General features: G+C 37.3%; 1 protein-coding gene across 1 annotated transcript in view; it reads left to right on the top strand.

The window, feature by feature from the left end:
- The window catches only part of THSD7A (thrombospondin type 1 domain containing 7A), a 436,418-nt gene that overhangs the window by 262,386 nt on the left and 147,972 nt on the right, over positions 1-26,060 (top strand). The window contains exon 6 of the mRNA XM_078059314.1: positions 356-568. Coding sequence (XP_077915440.1) covers positions 356-568 — 213 coding nt within the window. The remainder of the gene's footprint in view (positions 1-355; positions 569-26,060) is intronic.

Below are 26,060 nucleotides of genomic sequence, written 5' to 3'. Positions count from 1 at the left end.
TAACTACAGACTTTCCAAATCAACCAAAATCATTTTATGTGTGTGTCTTTGTCTGTCTGTCTTTCTCTCTCTGCTTCTGCCTCTCTACCTCTCTCCAGTCCTATGAAGGAGATAAGAGACATATGACTTTTCTTGCCTTCCCTCCTTGGCCATTATGTTCATTCATTCATTTATTCATTTAATAAATGATTAATAGGCTCACACTAAGCTAGAGCTTGGGGATATACTAGTGATTAAAGCAAATCTGACTTCTACCCTCTACCCTCATCCAGCTTTCACTCAAGTTTTCATTCAGCCTTTGGAAATATTCAACCCATGGCAGTAACAATAAATATGTCCTTCCCCAATAATTCAGGTTTCAAACTGAGGAAGCGACGCATTACCAATGAGCCCACTGGAGGCTCTGGGGGCCCTGGGAACTGCCCTCACTTACTGGAAGCCATTCCCTGTGAAGAGCCATCCTGCTATGAATGGAAAGCAGTGAGGCTTGGAGACTGTGAACCAGACAATGGAAAAGAGTGTGGCCCAGGCACTCAAGTTCAGGAGGTTGTGTGCATCAACAGTGATGGTGAGTCAGGCAGGTGCATCTACCCTGCTGTTACGAATGTCTATTTAACCCTGGAGATACGCCTTAGCTTATGGTAAAGTCTTGTGTCCCTTTCTCAAAATGGGTTCCATGTACAAACACAGAAATAGCTTCTTCTTCCTTTCTTCCTTCCTTCCTTCTTCCTTTTTTCTTTCCCTCTCTCCCTTCTTCCCATCTCTCTTTCCCTTCTTCTTTCTTTTCCTCCTTTCTTCTTTCCTTCCTTCTTTCTTTTTTTTTCCTTTTTCTTTTCTTACCCCCTTTTTCTCAGTCTCTCAATCTCTCTCTCTCTCTCTCTCTCTCTCTCTCTCTCTCTCTCCAATTGTGGCAATGAGGAGGTTCTTTGAACAATCACAGGGTACTTTTTAATTTGAAAGCAGGTAACATAGAGTAAGAATTAAATCATCATCAAGGCAATACAGTATTAAATTGCCATTGCCATTTAAAATAACATAGTGGGGCACCTGGATGACTCAGTTAGTTGAGCATCCAACTCTTGATTGATCTCAGCTCAGGTCTTGATCTCAGGGTCCTGAATTCAAGCCCTGTGTTGGGCTCCATGCTGGGCATGGAACCTACCTAAAAGAAAAAAAAAATAGCCTGGAAAGGTAACATTTTCTAAGTGGGCATTTTTAACTTGCCATAGATATTTAAATAAAGAAGGATTGTAAGAATTGGTTGACTTGAATCGAGAAGCCTTTATTTCCTGCCCTGATATTGTGTCTTAGGGATATAATTTAATTTCCAGACTCCCAAGCCACATGGCCTATTGTGGCCTAGATTCCTGAATCAACCTCCAACTTCTGCATGCCGCACCCCCCACCACACAAGGAGTGTCATAGAGCTACTGGGATGGTGATTTTCCACAAGGTTCCTTTCCTAAACCATAAGAATTACCTTAGATTTTCACAACTGATTTTTGTTTGATAAAATATCCTGTCTTGTTGTTACCCTGATGTAAGATTTTTACATTCTTTCCTTGAGTGCTGTTACTATTTTGGGGAGATCCCCTTACTCTTCAGTAATCTCTGAGTCATTCTTAGGAAACATAGAACTCCTCGTGACATAGTTTAAAACCTTTGACTAAGATCATCTCTAAGGGTCCTTCCAACTCTCGAATGCTATGACTCTGCACATCAGAGTAGCATGAGAACCAAGCCCCAGGGCCCCCTGATTTGACAGTTTAAGCTGTTTACAGCATATGCAGAAACATTCTGGTGCCCCCTCAGGGGCAGTGGAACATCTGGTAACCGTCATAATTCCTTCCATCCTATTTTCTTCCAGCAAGCAGGATTGTTTCCTCCTGTGACTCAGTCACTGTTCAGTAGAGAAAGATACTCTCTGGGGTAAGACACTGACAGACACTGCTAGTACTGAGAAATTAGCCTTTCGACTTTGAAACGTACAGTGTTGTCTTCGTCCAAGGACCAACATCATCGTGCAGGGCAGCATTAGGTAAAATCCAGACCAGCACTTGAGGTTGAAAGGTGAAAAAGGGGATTATTGCTCCAGATATTTTATGATGAATTTTATGAATTCTGGCTTTTTTCGAAGATTTTCTGCTTTTCATAGATGTAATTACCTATGATACATCTCTCTTTAGCTTTTACCCCATTCTACTCTAAAGGGAAAGAAAAGAAGATTGACATCTAATGGGGAAAATAAGCAAAAGAATAGCATTTATACATCTACTTCAAATCTTTATTTGGATTAGATGGCAATCTATTTTATCTTCTTTCTGAGTTGCTGTGAAAATAATGAGTCATATTTATTTCAGCATCACTGGTACTCCCTTACTGATACTTCTTACTAATTTTTTTCCTAAATTCAAATAAGTTTCCTTATCCTTCTATAGACCTTGGGAGGAACTGAGATCCCACACACCGTATAAGTTGTATATGCGTGAACTAAGATGACAAAAAACCCTAAGATAAAAAGTTCCTTGTGCATGGAACTTCTGCCTAAATATTATTAAATGAAAAATCAGATCTCACTTATTTCAGTGATCTTCTTGATGTTAGTACAAATCCAGTATATTTTAAATATACGAGAGAAACTATCTTAAAAATATCAGTGGTAAATTTTTATTGTGTCAGGTAAAAAATATTTTGTAACACAAGTAATCACCGCCTAAAATACCTTATGGAACACTAAAACACGAAAAAACAAGCAGGAGAATGAGTTATGTATGTCTAGTTATATTGAAAAGTAATGTATGTTATAACCTAAAATGCACATTGGCAACTCCCAGTATCCATAAGTTGGTTTCACTTTGCCTATCTCCCAGAAGAGTGAATTAAGGAAAAGAAGTATGCTCTTGATATTCAGTTTGGTATTATTGTCCTTTGTCAGGACGTCTTTCATCATTAAATTTTACTTCCTGTCATGAATTTGTTGTGGTGCAACTCAATATTTTAACTGGCTCAACTACAGAGGGGTATAAAATCAGGACAATTCTTTACTATTGTAAATCCTCAAGGCTGCTCAAATTTATATATAGCTGAAACCTATTGGGCTGGTAGACTAGAACAAAAGCTGGAGACTTGTAAATACTACTGCAGTATTATCATGTGGTCACCTGGTAAGTGTTTAGCAGCTGCACCAAATGTTGTTTTGTAATTAAATCGAACCCAGGGAATTAAAGTTGATTAGTTGTACAGACTCTACCCCTAGGCCTGGCTGCTGCTATAGATTTTGTTTTATAATTAAGTTAAAGCTCAACTAGGGAAATGAAAAATTAGAGCCTGTGAATGTTAGCAAATAATAAAAAGGCTTTTTTTCCTCCCATGTTCCTCACAAATTTCACAACTTTGTTAATGACTTCAAAGCATTTGAAGCCTCTTTTCTTTTTCCTGAACTATCCTTTGCCCAGGCTTCCAAAGATCTTTAGGATTTGTTGCTGGTTATTCTTCATTTTTCCAATTGTCTTTCAAGTAGCAGGATTGGGGAAGGGTTTGGAGAACACTCAGGAGGAATTTTACATAGATTCTCTGACAGAGGATATAAACAGAAATGTGAGACAAAAGAGAACTCAGAAGACAATCAGGCTCTACAAAAAGAGATGAACACGTGATGTGTAATAGAAAAAAATATCACTCATAATTTAAGGATCGTCAGAAAAGCAGTACCCTATCTCTGAGCACAAATACAGGAACTGTTCCAAAGGTCTGATGGTGACATTTGGGGTTAGGTGGGGGAGAGATCCTAGAGTTTGTTGGACCTTTAAGAAAAACAAGTCTGCCCTATTTACATTTTTGTGAAATTTGTGTGTTTTATTTAAAGGTATAAATTTGCTGGGGCAAGAGTACTTTTGGTACTCTTGGTTGGTAAACAACAAATTGGTTGGTTAGAGATAGAACAAATCAAGACTTTTAGGCTGAGAGTGGAAAAGAAAATCCATTGTCTTATTGATTACTTAAGGAGACTGTAAACCAAATATTGTTTGCACATATCTCTCCCCTCTGTTGAAAAAAAAAATGATGCCATCCATAGCCTATGTGCTCTATTTTAGATATGAGAATTTCAAAGCCACGGTTTTGTATTTTATTATTGGTATTACTTTGTTAAGCAGTGAATTTCAACAGTTTCAAAATGCCTACAACTCCTATGCTACATTTCTTATTCTTCTCCATATCAGTAAAAGTTAACATATAACCAATGACATTGACATATATGACTAACATTCATACTTGACACAGATTTTTGTGAAAACAAAATACAATATTTCTGTGGAAGTAAATCAATACAATTCATCATTACATTGCTCCTAAAGATACAGTTAGAAGTAGCAGTGACCAGCCAGGGCCCTCAAAGTATATCGTGCTATTCTTGAAGCACTATGGCTCTGGCTCAACTTCTTCCTCTTCTATTGGGTAAAGCATGTGAAAATTTATGAAAATGCCATTATTATATGGATAACCTTTAATCACCCTAATTTATTTGTTAAAACCAGCTGACTTGAAATGTCATTAACAACAAATGTTTTCCTTACGCCCAAAACTTGATTGTAACACACCATTGCATCATGCCACCATGGTTAAAAACTACTGGATTACTAAGAACGTCTGCCAACAAATGCCTTATGTACAAATGGAAGTACTACATCAATAATATTAGGTATTTATAAGTCTTATGTAAATGGATATAAGATACATGGGCATATGTATATATTCATTTTATGTGAATATTTTTTCAGTTTACTCTATGAGATGCTAGATCCATTTTTGCAAAGAGTGTTCTAGATCCCCCAGTATTGGAATCGCCTTAAGTATGCTATAAAATCAGACTCCTCAGTCTTCTCTACAGACCTGATGAACTGCAGTCTATGCAGGCAAGTCCCAGAAAGCTGCATTTTTATGAAGCTCCCTAGATTGTTCTGATGTGCAATGAAGTTTATGAAGCAATGTACTAAAATGAGAAAAGGATTGTTTTGGTGGAACCTAAGACCCAACTCTGTTACCCAAAGACTGCCAGCACCAAGGCAAACTGACTGAATTTGGATAATGCTGAAAAAGACCTGTGAATAAGAATACGTTGAGATTAGTAGTGAGGCATGCCTTTACAGTAAGTGTTTCTGCGTCTTCTGGAGCCACTGCATCTCATCAGAAGTGCCCAAAGAGCCAACTATAAAAGATGGGAGATGATGATATTACTGTCCAGAGCCCTGGCTTGGCACGTGACTGCTTATTCTTTCTGAGATTTTTACCACGAGTTTCTTTCTTCTGGAATGAGATAGGTATCCATATATGAGTAGAGGGAAGGGAAGACTTGAATAGTATTTCTTTCCCAAGTACTTCATGTCATACTTCTTTTTTCCCACATGTTCAGTATTAGGATATAAGGGGCTATCATTTCATATCTTCAGGTAAATACAGGAATAAACATCTAGAAAATATTAAAAATTTTTACCTCTGGAAGGCAAGACTCAGTGTAGGGAGAGATGGGGTGAGGTACTGCTCTATTTTATCTTAAACCTTGTGGTACAATTTGTGTCCAATTTATAAATTGTATAAACACTGGATTAATTTGTCCAAATATTTATTAAGAATATTTAAATAGTAATAATATTTATTAAGAAAACAGTCTGGAGGGGGACAGAAGTATGTGGAATGAGGAGTTAAAGAATGGGGAGCAGAGCATTCCAAGAATAGAAAAAGAAATTATAAAGCTTATAGTTGAGACTAATATTTTGACTGATTGAGAGTATTCATAAGCCCTCCTAGAAGCATAAGCCAGGTCAAGGATTAGGATGCACACAGTTTATTAAGGACGTGATCCCAGGAGAAACCAGTAAGAGGAGTGGGAATAAAGAAGCAAAATCGAGAAGAGGGAATGTGTGTTGGGTTCCCAAGACCTCACCGTGGGTCTGTAATTCACTGGAGGGACCCACAGAACTCAACAGAGTCATACCCACAGGTATGAACTATTTACAGTGAGAGAATACAAAGCAAAATCAGCAAAGGGAAAAGGCACATGGGGCAAAGTCTGGAGGAAACCAGGCACAAGTTTCCAACAGTCCTCTCCCCATGGAGTCCCAGAGGATGTGCTTAATTTTTCACCAATGCCTTGTGACAGTACATGTGAAGTATTGTCTTCAGGGAAGCTTATCTGAGCCTAGGTGTTCAGGGTTTATGTTGGGGGTCAGCCGTGTAGTCACCCTCTGCCTAGCTCATAAAAAATATTCTGGACTCCCAAAAGGGAAGTACATGGTCAGCCTAAACCGTGTTGTTTATGCAAATACTTTAAGCACAGTGATCAACACTTCTCATTTAGAGAATGGTGAAGGCCTCCAGAAACTGAAGTTCCCAGATGCAAGCCAAGGGTCAACGTAGTGAGCAAGACTGTCTAAGGGTAGCACTTGGGCTTGCTGTGTTAACTGTTTTGCACAGGGAAACAGCAAAGTTGCAGACTCACTCTGATTAAGGGAGATACTCTGGAATTTAAATTAAACCCCAAAGGTTGTGGATTTAGGAAAAAGGAGCTGGGCTTTTAAACTCACATCAGTTGACTGTTGGCTCACAGCTGCTGGAGGAAGGAGGAAGGTGGGTCCCAGAAATTTCTAGCTCTCTGTATTAGCCAGACAACTCTAGTGCCCAAGGTAATTCAACTGAAAGTCAGGAAGGAGATATTAGCAGCAGAATCTGAGAGACGGGTGCAAAGATCCAGTAAAAAGGGTCCCAGGAGTTCCAAGCTGTGCAATAATATTGTCCAGGAAGAGATTCAATTATAGTGGGGAAGGTTTATAAATGTTGTATATACTAAACAAACCTAAAACCTGGTAATTGTGTCTTCTGTACTACAGAGGAATGCCCATGAGGATACAGGTTTTCCAATTTAGGGAAATGATTTGATGGGACATTTTGGTTGACAGATATGCAGTACTCTTTATATTGCTTGAATAATAACAAGAGAAGAGCTGAGTTCTGCAAAATAAAATAGAATATTTAAGCTTCCTGGAGCAGTATGGAGAGAGAGGTATGGAGTTTGGAGATTAATAAGAAAGATGTGAGAAGGGTCTGAAAGAAGTGAGAGAAATGATCTCGAGAAAAAGTTTGAGGAGGGCCACAGCTAACTAGAAATACCCTTTGGTATGAAATAGGTGACTCCATCTTGCAGGTTTGTTCAGGATAGTACCATTTTCTTGAGGTCATTATTAATACCACCCCCTTTGTCCTAATAAGTGTCCTGCTTTGGAAAGCAAGTGGTATGATCACCCTAGGAATGACTGATAAATTCTGAGACAGAGGAGGCAAAAATTTGGAACCAAAAGTTTTAGGAGAAATATTAGCTCCGTGAAAATCCTAACAGAAAATAAAGAGAGGGAGGATCCACAACCACTTAAGAGGTTGCTGAATTCCCCAATGGAATTAAAATAATTCTATTTGAATTTTAATGGAAAGTGGAACTTCAAAAGGCTGAAAAATCTGAAAACAAGCAGCAGACATTGAGATTGTTTAATATTTGAAAATGTTAGACTGTCTTTTTGAGAACATAAAGAGCATATTCATAAATATTTGTGTTCCTTTCCACCAGGAGAATAACTTTTGTGCCATATTTTGTCATAATTATTTATCCATGATGGATAAGAACATCATAATACGCAAGTGGGAGTTAGGAAAACTTAAGTTAAAATTTGTGTAATTTTAGAAGGGAAACTAACCTTAATAAGATTGGCTTCTAAAACTTTGGCCAGAACTCCAAGTTCAGATCAATTCAAATGTCTGTAGAGCTAGATGAAAACACAATTTCAAAAGCATGATCACTCTCTGGAACTGGAATCTACTTCTTAACACACATTACACAGCCATTACATGGAAAAGCTGATCTTTTAAAGGCAAGAATATGTCCTATAACGGAATTGTTTTTCTGTAATTTAAGCAATAAATCAACTAAGAAGTTCCCTTCCTGGAGAATGCTATGCCATTTAATGTGGTTGGAATATAATTAGGTTGGATGTTATGCTTAAATCTAAGGTCTCTTACTTTACAATTAGGATCATCTAACACTGTTGGTAGGAGTTTTTTCCTATAATTGGGTTGAGATTCTCTATTTAATTTGTTGTAAAGATGAAAATCATTAGAAAATTTAAGGCAGCAGCTTATTCTTTACTGTTGGTTTGTAGTAATCACAATTTTATTTTGGCTTAAAAAATCTAGCACAAGATAACCTGATCTGTCTGCTGTGGTGTGGGTGTGTGTGTGTGTGTGTGTATTATATTTTGATATATTGGGTTTTTTTCTTGTTTTTTTAAAATATTTTATTTATTTATTTATTTATTTATTGGAGAAAGAGAGAGAGATGGTGAGAGAGAGCACAAGCAGGGAGGAGAGAGAGAAGCAGGTTCCCCGCTGAGCAGGGAACCCAATGAGGGGCTTGAACCTAGGACCCTGGGATCATGACCTGAGCCGAAGGCAGATGCTTAACCAACGCAGCCACCCAGGTGCCCCTATTTTGATATATTGTTAATAAAAATTATTTTTTGTTTGTAAGGAAACCATCTGGATTGAGCCAGTGTTCTTTTGCACTGAAATGTCTTAGCAAAAAGTAGGGTTTTATAAAGAATTTTCTTTTTTAAAGTAAGGGAGAATTAGCAGAAGCCTCAGATGAAAGTTAAATAAGCACTAGTTTACTTACCACTTCATGAGATATGACATAAGTTTCTCACTAAGTGCTAGCTATCACTTCAAATGGGAAATAAAAGAAGAAAAAAAAAAAAGACAAAAAGCCTGTCACTTTATCATGGGTAGTCAAGTGCCTTAACAAAACTCAGGTTAGTCAGTTTACTCATAGCTGGGTCAGTAAAAGCCAGTATGGATGAAAAGTCAAATTAGACAGGAGTTTCTGTCAAATTAGACAAGAGTTGAATTATCAAACTTAACGGATGCGTTCCTTTCCTTACATTATCCCTTGTTTGCTTCTTCAACTCTGCTTATCTCTTATCTCCTGTCAGATTTTGTCTTCCCATGACCTCATTGGTTTTACTTTCCTCTGATTCCCTTCCTACCTCTCAGGCCATGTATCATTTAACTATGACTGGCTAACTTATCACCATAGAACTCACTGGCTGAAAACAAAACCAATTAGGATTTCCCATGATTCTGGGAAGTTCCAGTTCAGATTTCACCTGGGCCCATTTATGGAGGTTTGGCTATGACTGGAAGGTCCAAGATGGCCTCCCTCACGTATTTTGCAGTTGGTGCTGTGTGCTGAGGTACACTGGTGCTTCTCCACATGGGCTCTCATCCTCCTATAAGCTAGACCAGCTCTCTTAGATGGTGGTTTTAGGGCACTGCTCTGAGAGGACAAAAACAAGCTGGCAGGCTCTTGGACTGCACATTGTCACTTCGGCCACATTCTATTGGTCAAAGCAAGGCACAGTGACAACTCAGATCTCGTAGGTAGAGAAGTAGACTCTATCTCCCGATGAGACCCATTACAAAGAATTATGGCCAAAAATTTGATTTACTACAGTCCACCCTCCGGTCACAATTGTTTTCATTCCTTCCACAGGAAAAGTACACCCTGTCCTAACGCAAGAACACCAAAATTCTCATGCAATTATATCATTCACCATCTCATGACCTGCATCTGATTCAAATATAGATGAGACTTATCAGATACAGTAGTTGGGTGTGGTTATTCTTTTATTTTTATTGATTGATCGATTGCACATATTAACTTTGAGCTCTTATTTTCAGAGGAGCTGTGGGTTTTTTCCCCCCCAAGGAAACTTGTCATAAAGTCTCTTCTGTGCACTTCAAAATAACCTAATATTATCCTTTAGTCATAGATTTTTTTTTAGAGGAAAAAAATATACAATATAAAAAATACATATAACATTTTTATGTACAGTCTTGTTTGATTAACTTAGAATTATAGAACTTGCCATCTTAAACAGAATTGTAGTTTGTATTTTTCACATAGTACCACACACACACACACACACCAAAAGACATTATTATTTTAGATAATGGGATTAGAGTATTTATTTTTAAAATACTTTTGGACAGTGTTTAAGTGCTTTTGTCCCTAACTTGCATATTTCCAGTCCTTTCTGTTTTCTAAAAAAGTATTTTATCATAGTGCTTAAATTTTCTTCCTACTAATTAAATCCTATATCCAGAAATCTTCCCTATGAGCTTACAAAGGTCTTTTGATTATTGTGGGGTTTTTTTTGGGGGGGGGGGAGGGTTGTTTCTTTTTTTTTTTCTCTTGAAAATAATTCAATCCTACAGAATCTTTCAGTTTAGCTGAACATCTGCAGAATTTTTTAAGGTGCCAATACATGGAAAATATGACCTTCATATTAAAAGATACTTCAGTTTCTGGACACAGTAAAACTTTGAACCATTCGGGTAATTTATTTAAAAAAAAATAGAGCCCTTTTGACCTTAATCGAAAGTATACATGTTTTCAAGATCATATTCTGCACTAATGTGGTGTTTTACACAAAGTGATTTCTGAAAAATGGTTCTTCTGAGATAATGACTTCGTATAATCAGTTCATGTTACTTATCACAAAAAACCTGATTTCAGATTGAAACTGGAACTCTGTTGTTTCTAGGGTGTGGCCTGTTAACTAGAATCAGAAGCCTCTTAACTAGAAAGATAAGATATCCCCCCCTAATTCTCTCCACATATACAACATATAATGATGTAACAGAGACCAGAAAATCAGAATAGATTCTCCCATTCAAAAATGAGAAAAATAGGAAGTCTTCAGAAGGGTCTGGTCTTTATCAATTCTGAAATCCAGCCTGTTCCCTCTTTACCAAGAACAGGGGAAATCCTTGATCTCAGCCGATGTTTGTTCTCTGAAAGTCATTCTCTAGTCCATTATTCTCCTTGGCTCTTTGTTCTTCACTCTGGACTCTTGGATTTTCTACAGATGTCTTTCCCTTTTTATAAGAAATGGCTTGTATTTGTAGCTGATGAGCTTTCTCAATCTGCCTCCCGCCTATATAAATCACAGAGCCCAGGGGCCTTTCTTTCATTTTGAACTGTCTCAATTTCTCTCAGACTAAGTTGGCAGTGTTTTAACAATATAACACTTAATGCTTTGGGTTTCTTATCTCATTGGAGATCACTCCATGCCCCAAAAGCCATATCCATAATTTATATCATTTATTTTTGAGAAAAGCTTCTCTTTACTTTGGACCATGTATGAGGCTACTGTGGAAAAACGGCTTTAAGATTCTTAGAAGCCTTTTATGAAACTGAGAGAGTCTTCTAGGAATCACTTAACTATTTCTGAGGTATTATCAGAGAATTTTTAGCTACATCCTTAAATTTATTTTTACCTTAGGCCATTTATTACTCTGAAAATCTTCTGCCAGATGACTAGAGGTGAGAAACCATTCTATTTTCCATTTCAGCACATCATGGCAGCATCTAAATGCCACCTGCACACAGAATTATTTCCTCCTTAGTTTATTACTCTCCTTATAGCATATCATCCTCCAGAGGAAAAATTAAATGGACATTTTTAATATTTTTCCTGAAAATAGCCTTATCTTTATCCACAGGTTTATTAGATACATTTTCCATCTTGCAAGTTTCCATAAGTAACTCATTATTTTGCCATCTTTTCCATCAGTATGTGACATGAAACTCTCTGTCTCCATCCTCCATTAAACGTCTTCTCACCAACTTTCAGCTTTTCCCCCCTCCCCCAAGTCTCAGAGTCATTGCTACATGTTTTAGGTTTTTGTTAAAGCAGCACCCCATTTCTAGGTACTAAGTTCTGTGTTACATATGTATGCTGCATAGCATATCACCCTACACTTAATGATTTAAAAATTCTTTTTTCTCAATTCTGTTGCTTGGCGAGGCAGTTCTGGGATCATTGGTGCAGCTGTGTTCAGCCAGAGGGCTGGCATAACTGGGACATCTAAGTTGGCCTCATTAATATCAATGAAGCTACCTCATTTTTCTGTCATGCGTCCCCTCGTCGTCCAGTGGCCCACACTGGCTTCTTTTCAAGGTGATCTCAGGACATTGTTCCAAAAGGGCAAAACAGATGCATGATCTCTTCATGTCTGGGTTCTGGAACAATCATAAGATCACTTCTACCATGTTCTTTGGGTCAAAGCATGTTGCAAGGCCAGCCAAATTCAAGTGATAGTGGAATCAGTTATACCTTTTGATGGGAGGTCATACCTTTTGATGGGAGGTCCTCATCAGAATTTGTAGATGTATTTAATCTCTACAGGCTGCTTGTTCTGTTTCCTATATGCCATATATGTATATTTTTTTCTCTGCTTCTTCCTTAAATGTGAACATTCCCTTTCAAACTTCTGCTATAAAGCTCTATCTGGAAGCCCCAAATGAAACTTGCTGACGTTTCAAAATCAGTATGTACCAAAGTCAGACTCATCATCTTTCTTCCAAAGTTAGTTTCTCCTCCAGTGTTTCTAACCTAGTTCATAGCACCACAATTTGCTCAGTCCTGATAGAGTGACATCTGTGAAGACACATGAAAGAAGTAGGAAAGTCCTATGAGAATCGGGGAAGATAATATTCTAGGCAGAAGGAGCACCAAATGCAAGACCTTGAGGTAGGAACTGCTTTGAATCTGAGAACAACAAGGCAGCCAATGTGTTTGACGTAGGGTGATTTAGGAGAAGAATAATCAGGGATAAGGTCAGAGAGGTTATGAAGGAGTGAGACCATCTGTCTTTGTCTTTTACTCTAAGATGAGTATCTGTTGGAGGGTTTGAGCTAACAAGTGACAGAAGTGACTTGTGTTTTTAAAGAATAACTCATGTTGCTTTTGTATCAGATTTTCTTCATCCTGGAATTACAAGTCTACTACCATAAATCCTCTCTTGATTATGCCATTTACCTGTTTAAAATCTCTTGTTGGCTTCCTGTGTGTTGCTTTTTTACATAAAGTTCAAAGCCATTTGGGAATGACAGAATGTCTCCCCAATCTCATCCTGCCCTTTTACCAATTGCCTTTTCTGCCCTTCTGTTTGTTACACCATTATACATTTTACAGAATTTAGTTACTTACACTTTATTGTTGCCTACTATCCCTTCTATACTGTTAGTTACTATGGGGTAGGGATCATGCCTTATTCATTTTTTAATACCGATTTCCTAGCGCTATTTCACGTTGCAGATTGTCAATAAATCTCTGATTAATGGCGACTTTCTTGCTTTCTTTTATCCCTAAACATCACATCTTTTCAGGAAATGACTCTCAGTTTCTCCTTAAGTAAATTTTTGTTATTGCTCTCACCACAAATTCAAACTTTGCCTACCAGATGTCAGACAAAGCATGACACAAAGTTGCACACTCTATTACCATCTCAATATGCCTTCAAATTCTATTACGCTAAAGTCCCAGAACACTGGAGCAAAACAGCTACTGCATTTGCATAAAAAAAAAAAACAGAATGTTCATAAAATCCTATAATCTGGAGGATTCCTCTCACTGAGTATAGGTTCAGATTCTAACTTTGCTATTTTGTCAGGTAATTTAAATCCCCTGTGACTACGTTTTCTCATCTGTGAAATACAAATAGTACAATTACCTATTCATAATATAGAGTATTCATAATTTAGAGTTGTAGAGTATATATGAGTTAATATATGTTAAGTGCTAAGAAGTGTGCCTGACACATAATAAAAACTGTTTTAAGTATTTGCTGTTACCTATCATTCATGTGAGATGAGTTCAATAGTAAAAAAGTTAACTAAGCACAAAGACTGTTCTTTTTTCTTTGTTTGGCTAAGCATAAGAATTTTATTACTTACTTATATCGATCAAATGATTTAAAGTCCATCTCATTTATTTCATAACAGCCTCACTAAATAGTGTACTTATTTTCAAAGCATATGTATGTATGTATGTATGTATGTATCTATACATTGCCTTAAAGAAATGGGTGCCTAGATTTTATTCTCTTGGTATCAGAAAATAATAAGTATATAATGGTAAATTCCATAATAGAAATCATATCACCTATTTCACTTGTTAAATTCCATAATAGAAAATCTTTTTACCTGTTTCCTAGATCAAGGAAGTAGATCTCTAAACTGATGTTTCTTTTTTTCCACTTGACACAGACTATTAATTCAGAGTAGTATTGAGCTAGTAATGAAGAGAACCAAGATTATTTCAGTGTGACCAAATTTTGAAAATTAATTCTTGTAACAATTTGCTATTAATTTTGAAGTAGATTATGAATGTGTATTTGTTATTTGTATGATGTAAAAATTGCACCAGATGTGTCACACAAAGAAAATTGTAGTCTTTCTTTTGTTAGCAAGATAACAAGTTACTGACTATAGCCAGTCATTGGACTTCACTTATATAAAATCAGACAAAATTTTCGTGGAATGGCAATTAAATATAATGAGAAAAGAAATCTGTAGTAATCTTTGAACTTCAAAACCACTGGTACTTAGCACTGCAGTACATGGGAGCTGGAGAAAATATAACTTCCCCCACAAATCACCAAAATCCATACTAGGAAGTGAAAGAGGAGATGCCACCTAGCCGTGATCCTCAACCTGAGATTTATCTCAGGGACACCTATTGTTTAAACAGGGAATGAAGTATGAAAAGCCATAACATTGCAGTGCTTTTTCTTAACTTTCAGTTTTGCCAATAGGCTAAAAGGGGGTAAAGAATTTTAAGTAAATTAGTAAGAATTGTAAATATTTGATCTTATATCTTAAAATTTTAAATATTTGATCAAAAGAAATTGCTGAATTGATAGAAAATCTTAAAAGATCTATATCAATCATATATTGTTTGCCTTGTCAACATTCATTCATTCTCTTCTCTCATCAACTGTGCCTCTGATTTTTCTTTGAGGAATTCATCCATTCCCTAAACCTATTCACAAGGCTTGCTAGGATTGATCACATCTCCTAGCCAAAGCTATATCCCATCTACCTGGCTATAGTGATCATTTTAAGCCTGAACTTATGACCCAATTTGGGCTAGCAAGAAAGAAAATATCCAAGAACTTGTGCAGAAATAACCAACTGAAACATTGGAGCAGTCCAGCGTCACTACATAACGTTGATAATATAAAAGGCAGAGAGGAGAGATGGAGGTGTTTATTACTATATTTTGAGCTGTTGGATCTATCTTTGCCTGAAGCCATTTTTAATCCTTAACTAAACCATTTTTTAAACCAGGAAAGTCTCATCATTATTTTTAGCCCCAACAAGAACTAACTATAACAGAAAAAGACTAGAAAGACATTCCTTGTTTTGACTGAGTGACTGCCTGGGTTGTACTCCCAGATGTATCCAAAATTCACCACTAACCAAGTATTCACTCTCCATTTTCCTTAAGAATATATCTATGAAAACATTTGCAAAATCCCTAGATTATACTAAAGAAGGATCTAATGAAGCTCTTCCACATGAGTTTCTACAGAAGGTTTCTCGGTAGAAAGAATGCAGGGTAACAGTCTGGTTGGAAGAAGAAAAAAGTGTTTTGTCTCGGCAGAGCATTTGATGTTAGATTAAGAAAACGTCATTGTCCTTACCAAAGCAGAAGTAGGCCAACAGAAGTAGTAGAGTATCTAAAGTACCTCGAATCACCTCTTTTTTTTTTTTTTGATCACTATTGTTACAAAAGCTTTTTTCATTCCTATTCTCTTCTACCCTTTTTTTTTAATTGGTAGTAATACATTTTTTTTTAAATTGAAGTATAGTTGACACAGTGTTACATTAGTTTCAGGTATACAGCATAGTGATTCCGCAACTCTATATGTTATACAATGCTCACTACAGGTGTAGCTACCATCTGTCACCAAACAACACTCTTACAATACCATTGACTGTATTCCCTCTGCTGTACCATTCATCCCCATGACTTAATTCATTCCATAACTGGAAGCCTGTATCTCCCACACCCTTCACCTATTTTGCCCATCCCCCACCACCCTTCCCTCTGGCAACGATCAGTTTGTTCTCTGTATTTATGGGTCCATTTCTGTTTTTTTGTTTGTGTGCTTGTTTTTTTGTTTTGGGATTATTTTTAGATTCTATATGTCATATTTATTTTTCTTCCCTTGGCTCATTTCACTTAACATAATACCCTCTGAGTCCATCGATGTGATCACAAATGGCAAGATCTCATTCTTTTTAATGGCTGAGTAATATTCCAGTTTGTGTGTGTATGTGTATCAATCACACCTTTTTTATCCATTCATCTATTGATGGACATTTAGGTTGCTTCCATATCTTGGCTCTTGTGAATAGTGCCGCAGTACCCATAGGGGTGCATATATCTTTTCAAATTAGTATTTTCAGTTTTGGGGCATAAATACCCGGTAGTGGAATTACTGCATCATATGGCAGTCCTATTTTTTTAATTTTCTGAGGAACCTCCATACTGTTTTCCACAGTGGCTGTACCGGTTTGCATTCCCACCAACAGTACATGAGGTTTCCCTTTTCTCCACCTTCTCACCAACCCTTTTTAGTTCTTGTCTTTTTGATACTTGCCATTCTGACAGGTGTAGTGTGATATCTCATTGTGGTTTTGATTTGAATTTCTCTGATCATTAGTAATGAGCATTTTTTTTCACGTGTCTCTTGGCCATCTCTATCTTCTTTGGAAACATGTCTTTTTAGGTCCTCTATTTTTAATTGGCTTATTTGTTTTTTGGGTATGAAGTTGTATAAATTGTTCATGTATTTTGGATATTGACATTTCAGCGGTTATATCATTTGCAAATATCTTATATTCAGTAGGTTGCCTTGTTGTTTTGTTAATGGTTTCCTTTACTGTTGTAAAAGCTTTTTATTTTGGTGTCATCCAGTAGTTTATTTTTGCTTTTGTTTCTCTTGCCTGAGGAGACTATCTAGAAAAATGTTGCTAAGATCAACATCCAGGAGATTACTGCCTATGTTTTCTTTAAGGAGTTTTATGGTTTTAAGTCTCACAATGAAGTGTTTAATCCATTTTAAGTTTATTTCTGTTTATGGTATAAGAAAGTGGTCCAGTTCATTCTTTTACATGTAGCTGTCCAGTTTTCCCAACACCATTTGTTAAAGAGACTGTCTTTTTCTCATTGCATATTCTTGACTCCTTTGTTGAAGATTAATTGACCATATAATCGTGGGTTTATTTCTGGACTTTCTATTCTGTTCCATTGATCTGTATATCTGCTAGTACCACACTGTTTTGATTACTGTAGCTTTGTAACATATCTTAAAATTTGGGATTGTGGATACTTCCAGCTCTGTTTTCTTTTTTCAAGATTGTTTTGGCTATTCAAGGTCTTCTGTGGTTCCATACAAATTTTAGTGTTATTCTAGCTCTGTGAAAACTGCTATTGGCATTGGTTTTGATAGGGATTCACTGAATCTGTAGATTGCTTTGGACAGTATAGACATTTAAACAGTATTAATTATTTGATTCCATGAGCATGGTATATCTTTCCAGTTGTTTGTGTCATCTTCAATTTCTTTTATCAGTGTTTTTGAGTTTTCAGAGTACAGGGGTTCACCTCCTTGGTTAAGTTTATTCCTTGATATCATTCTCTTTTTGGTGCAGTTGTAAATGGGATTGTTTTTTCTCTTCTACCCCTTTGACATTAGAACATCCCATTGCAGGAAATTGTTGCTGAGATCATGATAGAAGTGACATGATGTCACAAAATGTCTTCTTGATTTTTTAAAATAAGATTCCAAAATACCAGCTTTGATTCAGAGCTATATCATGATTTTTAAGCAAAACATTTATTCAGCCTTATGAATATTTAGTGTGGGTTTTTGAAGGAGCCATAACCCAGGAAATGGCTATATTTGAAGAGAGAGCTAGAACCCTCTAGAAAAGTTCTGATCTCATAAACAGCAGTTTGACTTGGTTTGAACAAAGGTTAGATTTTCAAGTTTGCTATCTAGCCTGATTCATTCATTGCTTTCATAACATTTATTGTATCTGCTCTTTCAGACATTGTACTATGTGCTGGTGATATTCGTATTAATAATGACAGCCTTGGAGATGGGAAAATGTATAATCAAATTGTTTAAACAGTGTAATAATTTTTAAACTAGTAATATATTCAGGTGCTCATGTCAGCAGCCTATACACTAAAATTGAAATATATTCAGGGTGCTAAGGGGCAGAGCAGGTAGTTTACTTTCTGCCTTGGAGGGGCATTGAAGGCTTTAGAAAAAAGATGACTTATGTGTTAACTCGAGGGATAAATAAAAATTCTTAAGGTCAGTATATTTTAGGTTAAAAGCACAGCTTTACAAGAACACAGAAGTGTGAAAGAACTTGAGATATCTGGGATCTGTAAACATTTGGGCTTGTCACTGCAGAATTTGTGTTTGGAAAGTCAGAGGAGATGAGTCTTTATGGATGGTACCAGACACGAAAGAAGCCTAGTTAAAGAGACTCTGTTTTATCCATTGAAATTAAAAGTGTTCTGCTAGGGAAGTGGTATAATCAGATCATTTAGAAATAGAGCTCTAACCACAGAAGGGAGGAAGGAAGGGGGAGACAGACACTCTTGTTCTTTTTTAAACTAAACCAAGAAGTCTGTTTGGCTATAAAACAAAATTTGATCTAAGCATAACCCTGCAAATTTTATTGCAGTGAAATTTGTTTTTAATCCGTGATGTTGATGTTCTCTTATTCCCCTGTCACACATTAAATTTAGAAAGTGGAGAAATACATCCGTATGTTTTAAAATTTATGTTTTATGTGAAAGACTTTTTATGGGTTGTCATAATGCTAATGAAAAGAAGGAATGTTGCAAATGAGTATAATCTTTTTTTTTAATTTTATTATGTTATGTTAATCACCATACATTACATCATTAGTTTTTGATGTAGTGTTCTATGATTTATTGTTTGTATATAACACCCCGTGCTCCATTCAATATGTGCCCTCTTTAATACTCATCACCAGGCTAACCCATGCCCCAACCTCCTTCCCTCTAGAACCCTCAGTTTGTTTCTCAGATGGATCGTCTCCCCCTCCGATTTCTCCCCCTTCATTTTTCCCTTCCTACTATATTCTTTTTTTATTTATTTTTTTAACATATAATGTATTATTTGTTTCAGAGGTACAGGTCTGTGATTCAACAGTCTTACACAATTCACAGCGCTCACCATAGCACATACCCTCCCCAATGTCTATCACCCAGCCACCCCATCCCTCCCACCCCCACCACTCCAGCAACCCTCAGTTTGTTTCCTGAGATTAAGAATTCCTCATATCAGTGAGATCATATGATACATGTCTTTCTCTGATTGATTTATTTCGCTCAACATAACACTTTCCAGTTCCATCTACATAGTTGCAAATGGCAAGATCTCATTCCTTTTGATGGCTGCATAATATTCCATTGTATATATATATCACATCTTCTTTATCCATTCATCTGTCGGTGGACATCTTGGCTCTTTCCACAGTTTGGCTATTGTGGACATTGCTGCTATAAATATGGGGGTGCACGTACCCCTTCAGATCCCTACATTTGTATCATTGGGGTAAATACCCAGTAGTGCAATTGCTGGATCATATGGTAGCTCTAATTTCAACTTTTTGAGGAACCTCCATACTGTTTTCCAGAGTGGCTGCAACAGCTTGCATTCCCACCAACAGTGTGGGAGGGTTCCCCTTTCTCCGCATCCCCGCCAACATCTGTTGTTTCCTGACTTGTTAATTTTAGCCATTCTGACTGGTGTGAAGTGATATCTCATTGAGGTTTTGGTTTGGATTTCCCTGATGCCGAACGATGTTGAGCACTTTTTCATGTGTCTGTTGGCCATTTGAATGTCTTCTTTGGAAAAATGTCTGTTCATGTCCTCTGCCCATTTCTTGATTAGATCATTTGTTCTTTGGATGTTGAGTTTAAGAAGTTCTTTATAGATTTTGGATACTAGCCCTTTATCTGATATGTCATTTGCAAATATCTTCTCCCATTCTGTCGGTTGTCTTTTGGTTTTGTTGACTGTTTCTTTTGCTGTGCAAAAGCTTTTTATCTTGATGAGGTCCCAATAGTTCATTTTTGCCCTTGCTTCCCTTGCCTTTGGCGATGTTTCTAGGAAGAAGTTGCTACAGCTGAGGTCGAAGAGGTTGCTGCCTGTGTTCTCCTTTAGGATTTTGATGGACTCCTGTCTCACATTTAGGTCTTTCAACCATTTTGAGTCTGTTTTTGTGTGTGGTGTAAGGAAATGGTCCAGTTTCATTCTTTTGCATGTGGCTGTCCAAATTTCCCAACATCACTTGTTGAAGAGACTGTCTTTTTTCCATTGAACATTCTTTCCTGCTTTGTCAAAGATTAATTGACCACAGAGTTGAGGGTCCATTTCTGGGCCTTCTATTCTGTTCCATTGATCTATGTGTCTGTTTTTGTGCCAGTACCATACTGTCTTGATGATTACAGCTTTATAATAGAGCTTGAAGTCCAGAATTGTGATGCCACGAGCTTTGCTTTTCTTTTTCAACATTCCTCTGGCTATGCGGGGTCTTTTCTGGTTCCATACAAATTTTAGGATTATTTGTTCCATTTCTTTGAAAAAAAGTGGATAGTATTTTGATAGGGATTGCATTAAATGTGTAGATGGCTCTAGGTAGCATTGACATCTTCACAATATTTGTTCTTCCAATCCATGAGCATGGAACATTTTTCCATTTCTTTGTGCCTTCCTCAATTTCTTTCATGAGTATTTTATAGTTTTCTGAGTACAGATTCTTTGCCTCTTTGGTTAGATTTATTCCTAGGTATCTTATGGTTTTGGGTGCAGTTATAAATGGGATCGACTCCTTAATTTCTTTTTCTTCTGTCTTGTTGTTGGTGTATAGAAATGCTGATTTCTGTGCATTGATTTTATATCCTGCCACTTTACTGAATTCCTGTATGAGTTCTAGCAGTTTTGGGGTGGAGTCTTTTGGGTTTTCCACATAAAGTATCATTTCATCTGCAAAGAGTGAGAGTTTGACTTCTTCTTTGCTGATTCGGATGCCTTTTATTTCTTTTTGTTGTCTGATTGCTGTGGCTAGGACTTCTAATACTATGTTGAATAGCAGTGGTGATAGTGGACATCCCTGCCGCATTCCTGACCTTAGGGGGAAAGCTCTCAGTTTTTCCCCATTGAGAATGATATTCGCTGTAGGTTTTTCATAGATGGCTTTTATGATATTGAGGTATGTACCCTCTATCCCTATACTCTGAAGAGTTTTGATCAAGAAAGGATGCTGTACTTTGTCAAATGCTTTTTCTGCATCTATTGAGAGGATTATATGGTTCTTGTTCTTTCTTTTGTTAATGTATTGTATCACATTGATTGATTTGTGGATGTTGAACCAACCTTGCAGCCCAGGAATAAATCCCACTTGGTCGTGGTGAATAATCCTTTTAATGTACTGTTGGATCCTATTGGCTAGTATTTTGGTGAGAATTTTTGCATCCATGTTCATCAGGGATACTGGTCTGTAATTCTCCTTTTTGATGGGGTCTTTGTCTGGTTTTGGGATCAAGGTAATGCTGGCCTCATAAAACGAGTTTGGAAGGTATCCTTCCATTTCTATTTTTTGGAACAGTTTCAGAAGAATAGGTATTAATTCTTCTTTAAATGTTTGGTAGAATGCCCCTGGGCAGCCATCTGGCACTGGGCACTTGTTTCTTGGGAGATTTTTGATGACTGCTTCAATTTCCTTAGTGGTTATAGGTCTGTTCAGGTTTTCTATTTCTTCCTGGTTCAGTTTTGGTAGTTGATACATCTCTAGGAATGCATCCATTTCTTCCAGGTTATCTAATTTGCTGGCATATAGTTGCTCATAATATGTTCTTATAATTGTTTGTATTTCTTTGGTGTGGTTGTGATCTCTGCTCTTTCATTCATGATTTTATTTATGTAGGTCATTTTTCTTTTTATAAGTCTGGCCAGGGATTTATCAATCTTATTAATTCTTTCAAAGAACCAGCTCTTAGTTTCGTTGATCTGTTCTACTGTTCTTTTGGTTTCTATTTCATTGATTTCTGCTCTGATCTTTATGATTTCTCTTCTCCTGCTGGGTTTAGGCTTTATTTGCTGTTCTTTCTCCAGCTCCTTTAGGTGTAGGGTTAGGTTGTGTATTTGAAACCTTTCTTGTTTCTTGAGAAAGGCTTGAATTGCTATATACTTTCCTCTTAGGACAGCCTTTGCTGCATCCCAAAGATTTTGAACAGTTGTGTTTTCATTTTCATTTGTTTCCATGAATTTTTTAATTCTTCTTTAATTTCCTGGTTGACCCATTCAATCTTTAGTAGGATGCTCTTTAGCCTCCATGTATTTGAGTTCTTTCTGACTTTCCTCTTGTGATTGAGTTCTAATTTCAAAGCATTGTGGTCCGAAAATATGCAGGGAATGATCCCAGTCTTTTGGTACTGGTTGAGGCTTGATTTGTGACCTAGGATATGAGCTATTCTGGAGAATGTTCCATGGGCACTAGAGAAGAATGTGTATTCTGTTGCTTTGGGATAGCATGTTCTGAATATATCTGTGAAGTCCATTTGGTCCATTGTGTCATTTAAAGCCTGTATTTCCTTGTTGATCTTTTGCTTAGATGATCTGTCCATTTCAGTGAGGGGGTTGTTAAAGTCCCCTACTATTATTGTGTTGTTGTCGATGTGTTTTTTTGATTTTGTTATTAATTGGCTTATATAATTTGCTGCTCCCATGTTGGCATAGATATTTACAATTGTTAGATCTTCTTGTTGGATAGACCCTTTAAGTAGGATATAGTGTCCTTCCTCATCTCTTATTACAGTCTTTGGTTTAAAATCTAATTTGTCTGATAGAAGGATTGCCACCCCAGCTTTCTTTTGGTGTCCATTAGCATGGTAAATGGTTTTCCACCCCCTCACTTTCAATCTGGGGGTGTCTTTGGGTCTAAAATGAGTCTCTTGCACACAGCATATCGATGGGTCTTGTTTTTTTATCCAGTCTGATACCTTGTGTCTTTTGATTGGGGCATTTAGCCCATTTACATTCAGGGTAACTATTGAAAGATATGAATTTAGTGCCATTGTATTGCCTGTAAGGTGACTGTTACTGTATATTGTCTCTGTTCCTTTCTGGTGTAGTGGATAGGTCTGTTGCCAATCTAATGTTTCTACCATTGTAGGTTACAGACCTCTTGTCCCGTGCTGCTTTCAGGATTTTCTCTTTGTCTCTGAGACTTGTTAGTTTTACTATTAGATGTCAGGGTGTTGACCTATTTTTCTTGATTTTGAGGGGGTTTCTCTGTGCCTCCTGGATTTTGATGCCTGCTTCCTTCCCCAAATTAGGGAAGTTCTCTGCTATGACTTGCTCCAATAGACCTTCTGCCCCTCTCTCTCTTTCTTCTTCTTCTGGGATCCCAATTATTCTAATGTTGTTTCTTCTTATGGTACCACTTATCTCTCGAATTTTGCCCTCATGATCCAGTAGTTGCTTATCTCTCTTTTTCTCAGCTTCTTTATTTCCCATCATTTGGTCTTCTATATCACTAATTCGCTCTTCTGCCTCATTTATCCTAGCAGTTAGAGCCTCCATTTTTTATTGCCCCTCATTAATAGCCTTTTTGATTTCAACTTGGTTAGATTTTAATTCTTTTATTTCTCCAGAAAGGGTTTCTCTAATATCTTCCATGCTTTTTTCAAGCCCAGCTAGTATTTTTAAAATCATCATTATGAACTCTAGTTCCGACATCTTACTAATGTCTGTATTGATTAGGTCCCTGGCAGTCGGTACTGCCTCTTGTTCTTTTTTTTGAGGTGAGTTTTCCGTCTTGTCATTTTGTCCAGAGGAGAAAATATGAATGAGAGAACAAAATGCTAACAGGGTAATAATGACCCCATAAAAATATACACTAAACAAATCAGAAGAGACCTGAAACTGGGGGAAAAGAAAGGGAAAGAAAGAAAAAGAAAAAGATTTAAAAAAAAAAAAGAATATGATCAAATATGATTGCGCTGGTGAATAGATCAGTGCCACACACTAGATTTTGGGCGTTATTTTGGTTTGTTAGAAGAAACTGCCTCCTAAAATTTTAAAGAAAGTAAAATTTATATATGTACAAAAATAAGGGTAAATATGATGAAGGGATGGAATGTGACTGTAAAGATGAAAATTATAAAAGATTTTATAAAAGGAATTGATAAGAAGTTGGTTGAAAAAAGAAGAGAAATTTAAAAAAAAAAAAAAAAGGAGAGAATGAAATCAGGCAGGAGACTAGAACAAAGCCATATATTTAGGGTATATTTTGGTCTGTTAGAAGCAACTGTATCCCAAAATTGTAAAGAGAGAACAACTTATATATATATACCAAAAATAAGGTTAACTACTATGAAGGGATAGAATATGACTCTAAAAATGAAAAATAAAAAGGATTTTTGAAAAAGGGATTGATAAGATGTTGGTTGAAAAAGGGAAAAAGAAAAATTCAAAAAAAAAAAAAAGAAAATGAAAAAAATTAACTTTGAAAGACTAAAGAATCAGGGGGAAAAAGGCCATGAATTCTATGTGCAGTATTCCCCTAGTGCTGGAGTTCTGCCGTTCTCATTGATCGGTAAACTTGGTCTTGACTGGCTGTTCTTGCTGATCTTCTGGGGAAGGAGACTGTTGCCATGGTTCTCAAATGTCTTTGCCAAAGGCGGAATTGCCCCACCCTTGCAGGGGCTGGGCTAAATAATGTGCTCGGGTTTGCTCTTGGGAGCTTTTGTTCCCTGCAAGCTTTCCCTACAGCTTTGGAGGACGAGAGTGAAAATGGTGGCCTCCCAATCTCCGCCCCGGAGGAGCCGACAACTCAGGGCCCCGCTCCTCAGTGCGCCCCCAGAGAGAAGCAGTCAGTCACTCCTGTCTCCCCGGTGTCCGGCCGCACTCCGTGCTCACCCGGCCTGTGACCAAGCGTTTCTATCTCTGGCACATGGCCCCGTATGGAGTCTCCAAACCCAGCAGATCCCTGCAGTGCACTCCCGTGCGGCTCCTCCCAGGGGAGGAAGGGGAATCTCCCGGGATCTGCCGTTTGTTGGGTCCCTGCTGGAGGAGCAGTGGCCCGACTGTGCCCTGGATCACGGTTTATGGCAATCCCGAGCTGAGAGCCCAATCCTCGGCTCTGTCTCTGCAGCTGGCTTCCCTGCTCCAATACCTGGGAGCTCTGCCGCACTCAGGCACCCCCAGTCTTTCTGTGATCCCGAGGGTCCTGAGACCACACTGTCCCAGTGAGGGTTCCACCCCCCCCGCCCCCCCACCCCCATTTAGCCACTGGAGCGATGTCCCTCAGCGGAGCCGACTTCTAAAAGTTCCGATTTTGTGCTCCACTCTCTATCACTTTCCTGTAGTGGCTGACAGAGGCCCCCTCCCCCACTGTCTATCCTCCCGAATATCACCTCGGATTCACTTCTCTGCACGTCCTACCTTCCAGAAAGTGGTCGCTTTTCTGTTCAGAGAGTTGCTGCTATTCTTTTCTTCGATCTCCTGTTGAGTTTGTAGGTGTTCTGAATGGTTTGATGCCTATCTAGCTGAATTCCTGGGACCAGATGAAATTTAGGTCTCCTACTCCTCTGCCATCTTGCTCCTCCTCCTTAGCAAGTAAATGAATCAAGAAGTTATTATGAGCACTTTATTATTTATTTATTTTAAAGACCCCTGATAATGTAACTATAAGAACATTTTTCATAATTATTGGAGAAATCTGTGTTTGAGCTTGATGGATTCACTCCTCTGACATCTACCTAAGAGTATTACAAGTTGATATAATAATATTAGTGAAAACTGTAATTTTAAAATATATTTTATGTGTCAGGAATACTTGAAAAAATAATAATATGATTGTATTAATTCCGTTACTTACACATTGTAGGTTTCTTAGGCTTCCTGTTCCCAAAATTGATCTATGACGTTATTAACAATGGTTAAAATTTGATTGTTCTTGTCTCTTTTATTTAAAAAGCTTATTTTTGTATATTTTCAATTTGATATGAAGAATATTGCATTTATTTTATAGCATGTTAATACATGCA

Source organism: Halichoerus grypus, chromosome 12 (assembly GCF_964656455.1).
Source record: "Halichoerus grypus chromosome 12, mHalGry1.hap1.1, whole genome shotgun sequence".
Lineage (NCBI taxonomy): Eukaryota > Metazoa > Chordata > Mammalia > Carnivora > Phocidae > Halichoerus > Halichoerus grypus.
Note: the sequence above shows the minus strand (reverse complement) of the source record. Positions and strands in the feature narration are given on the sequence as shown.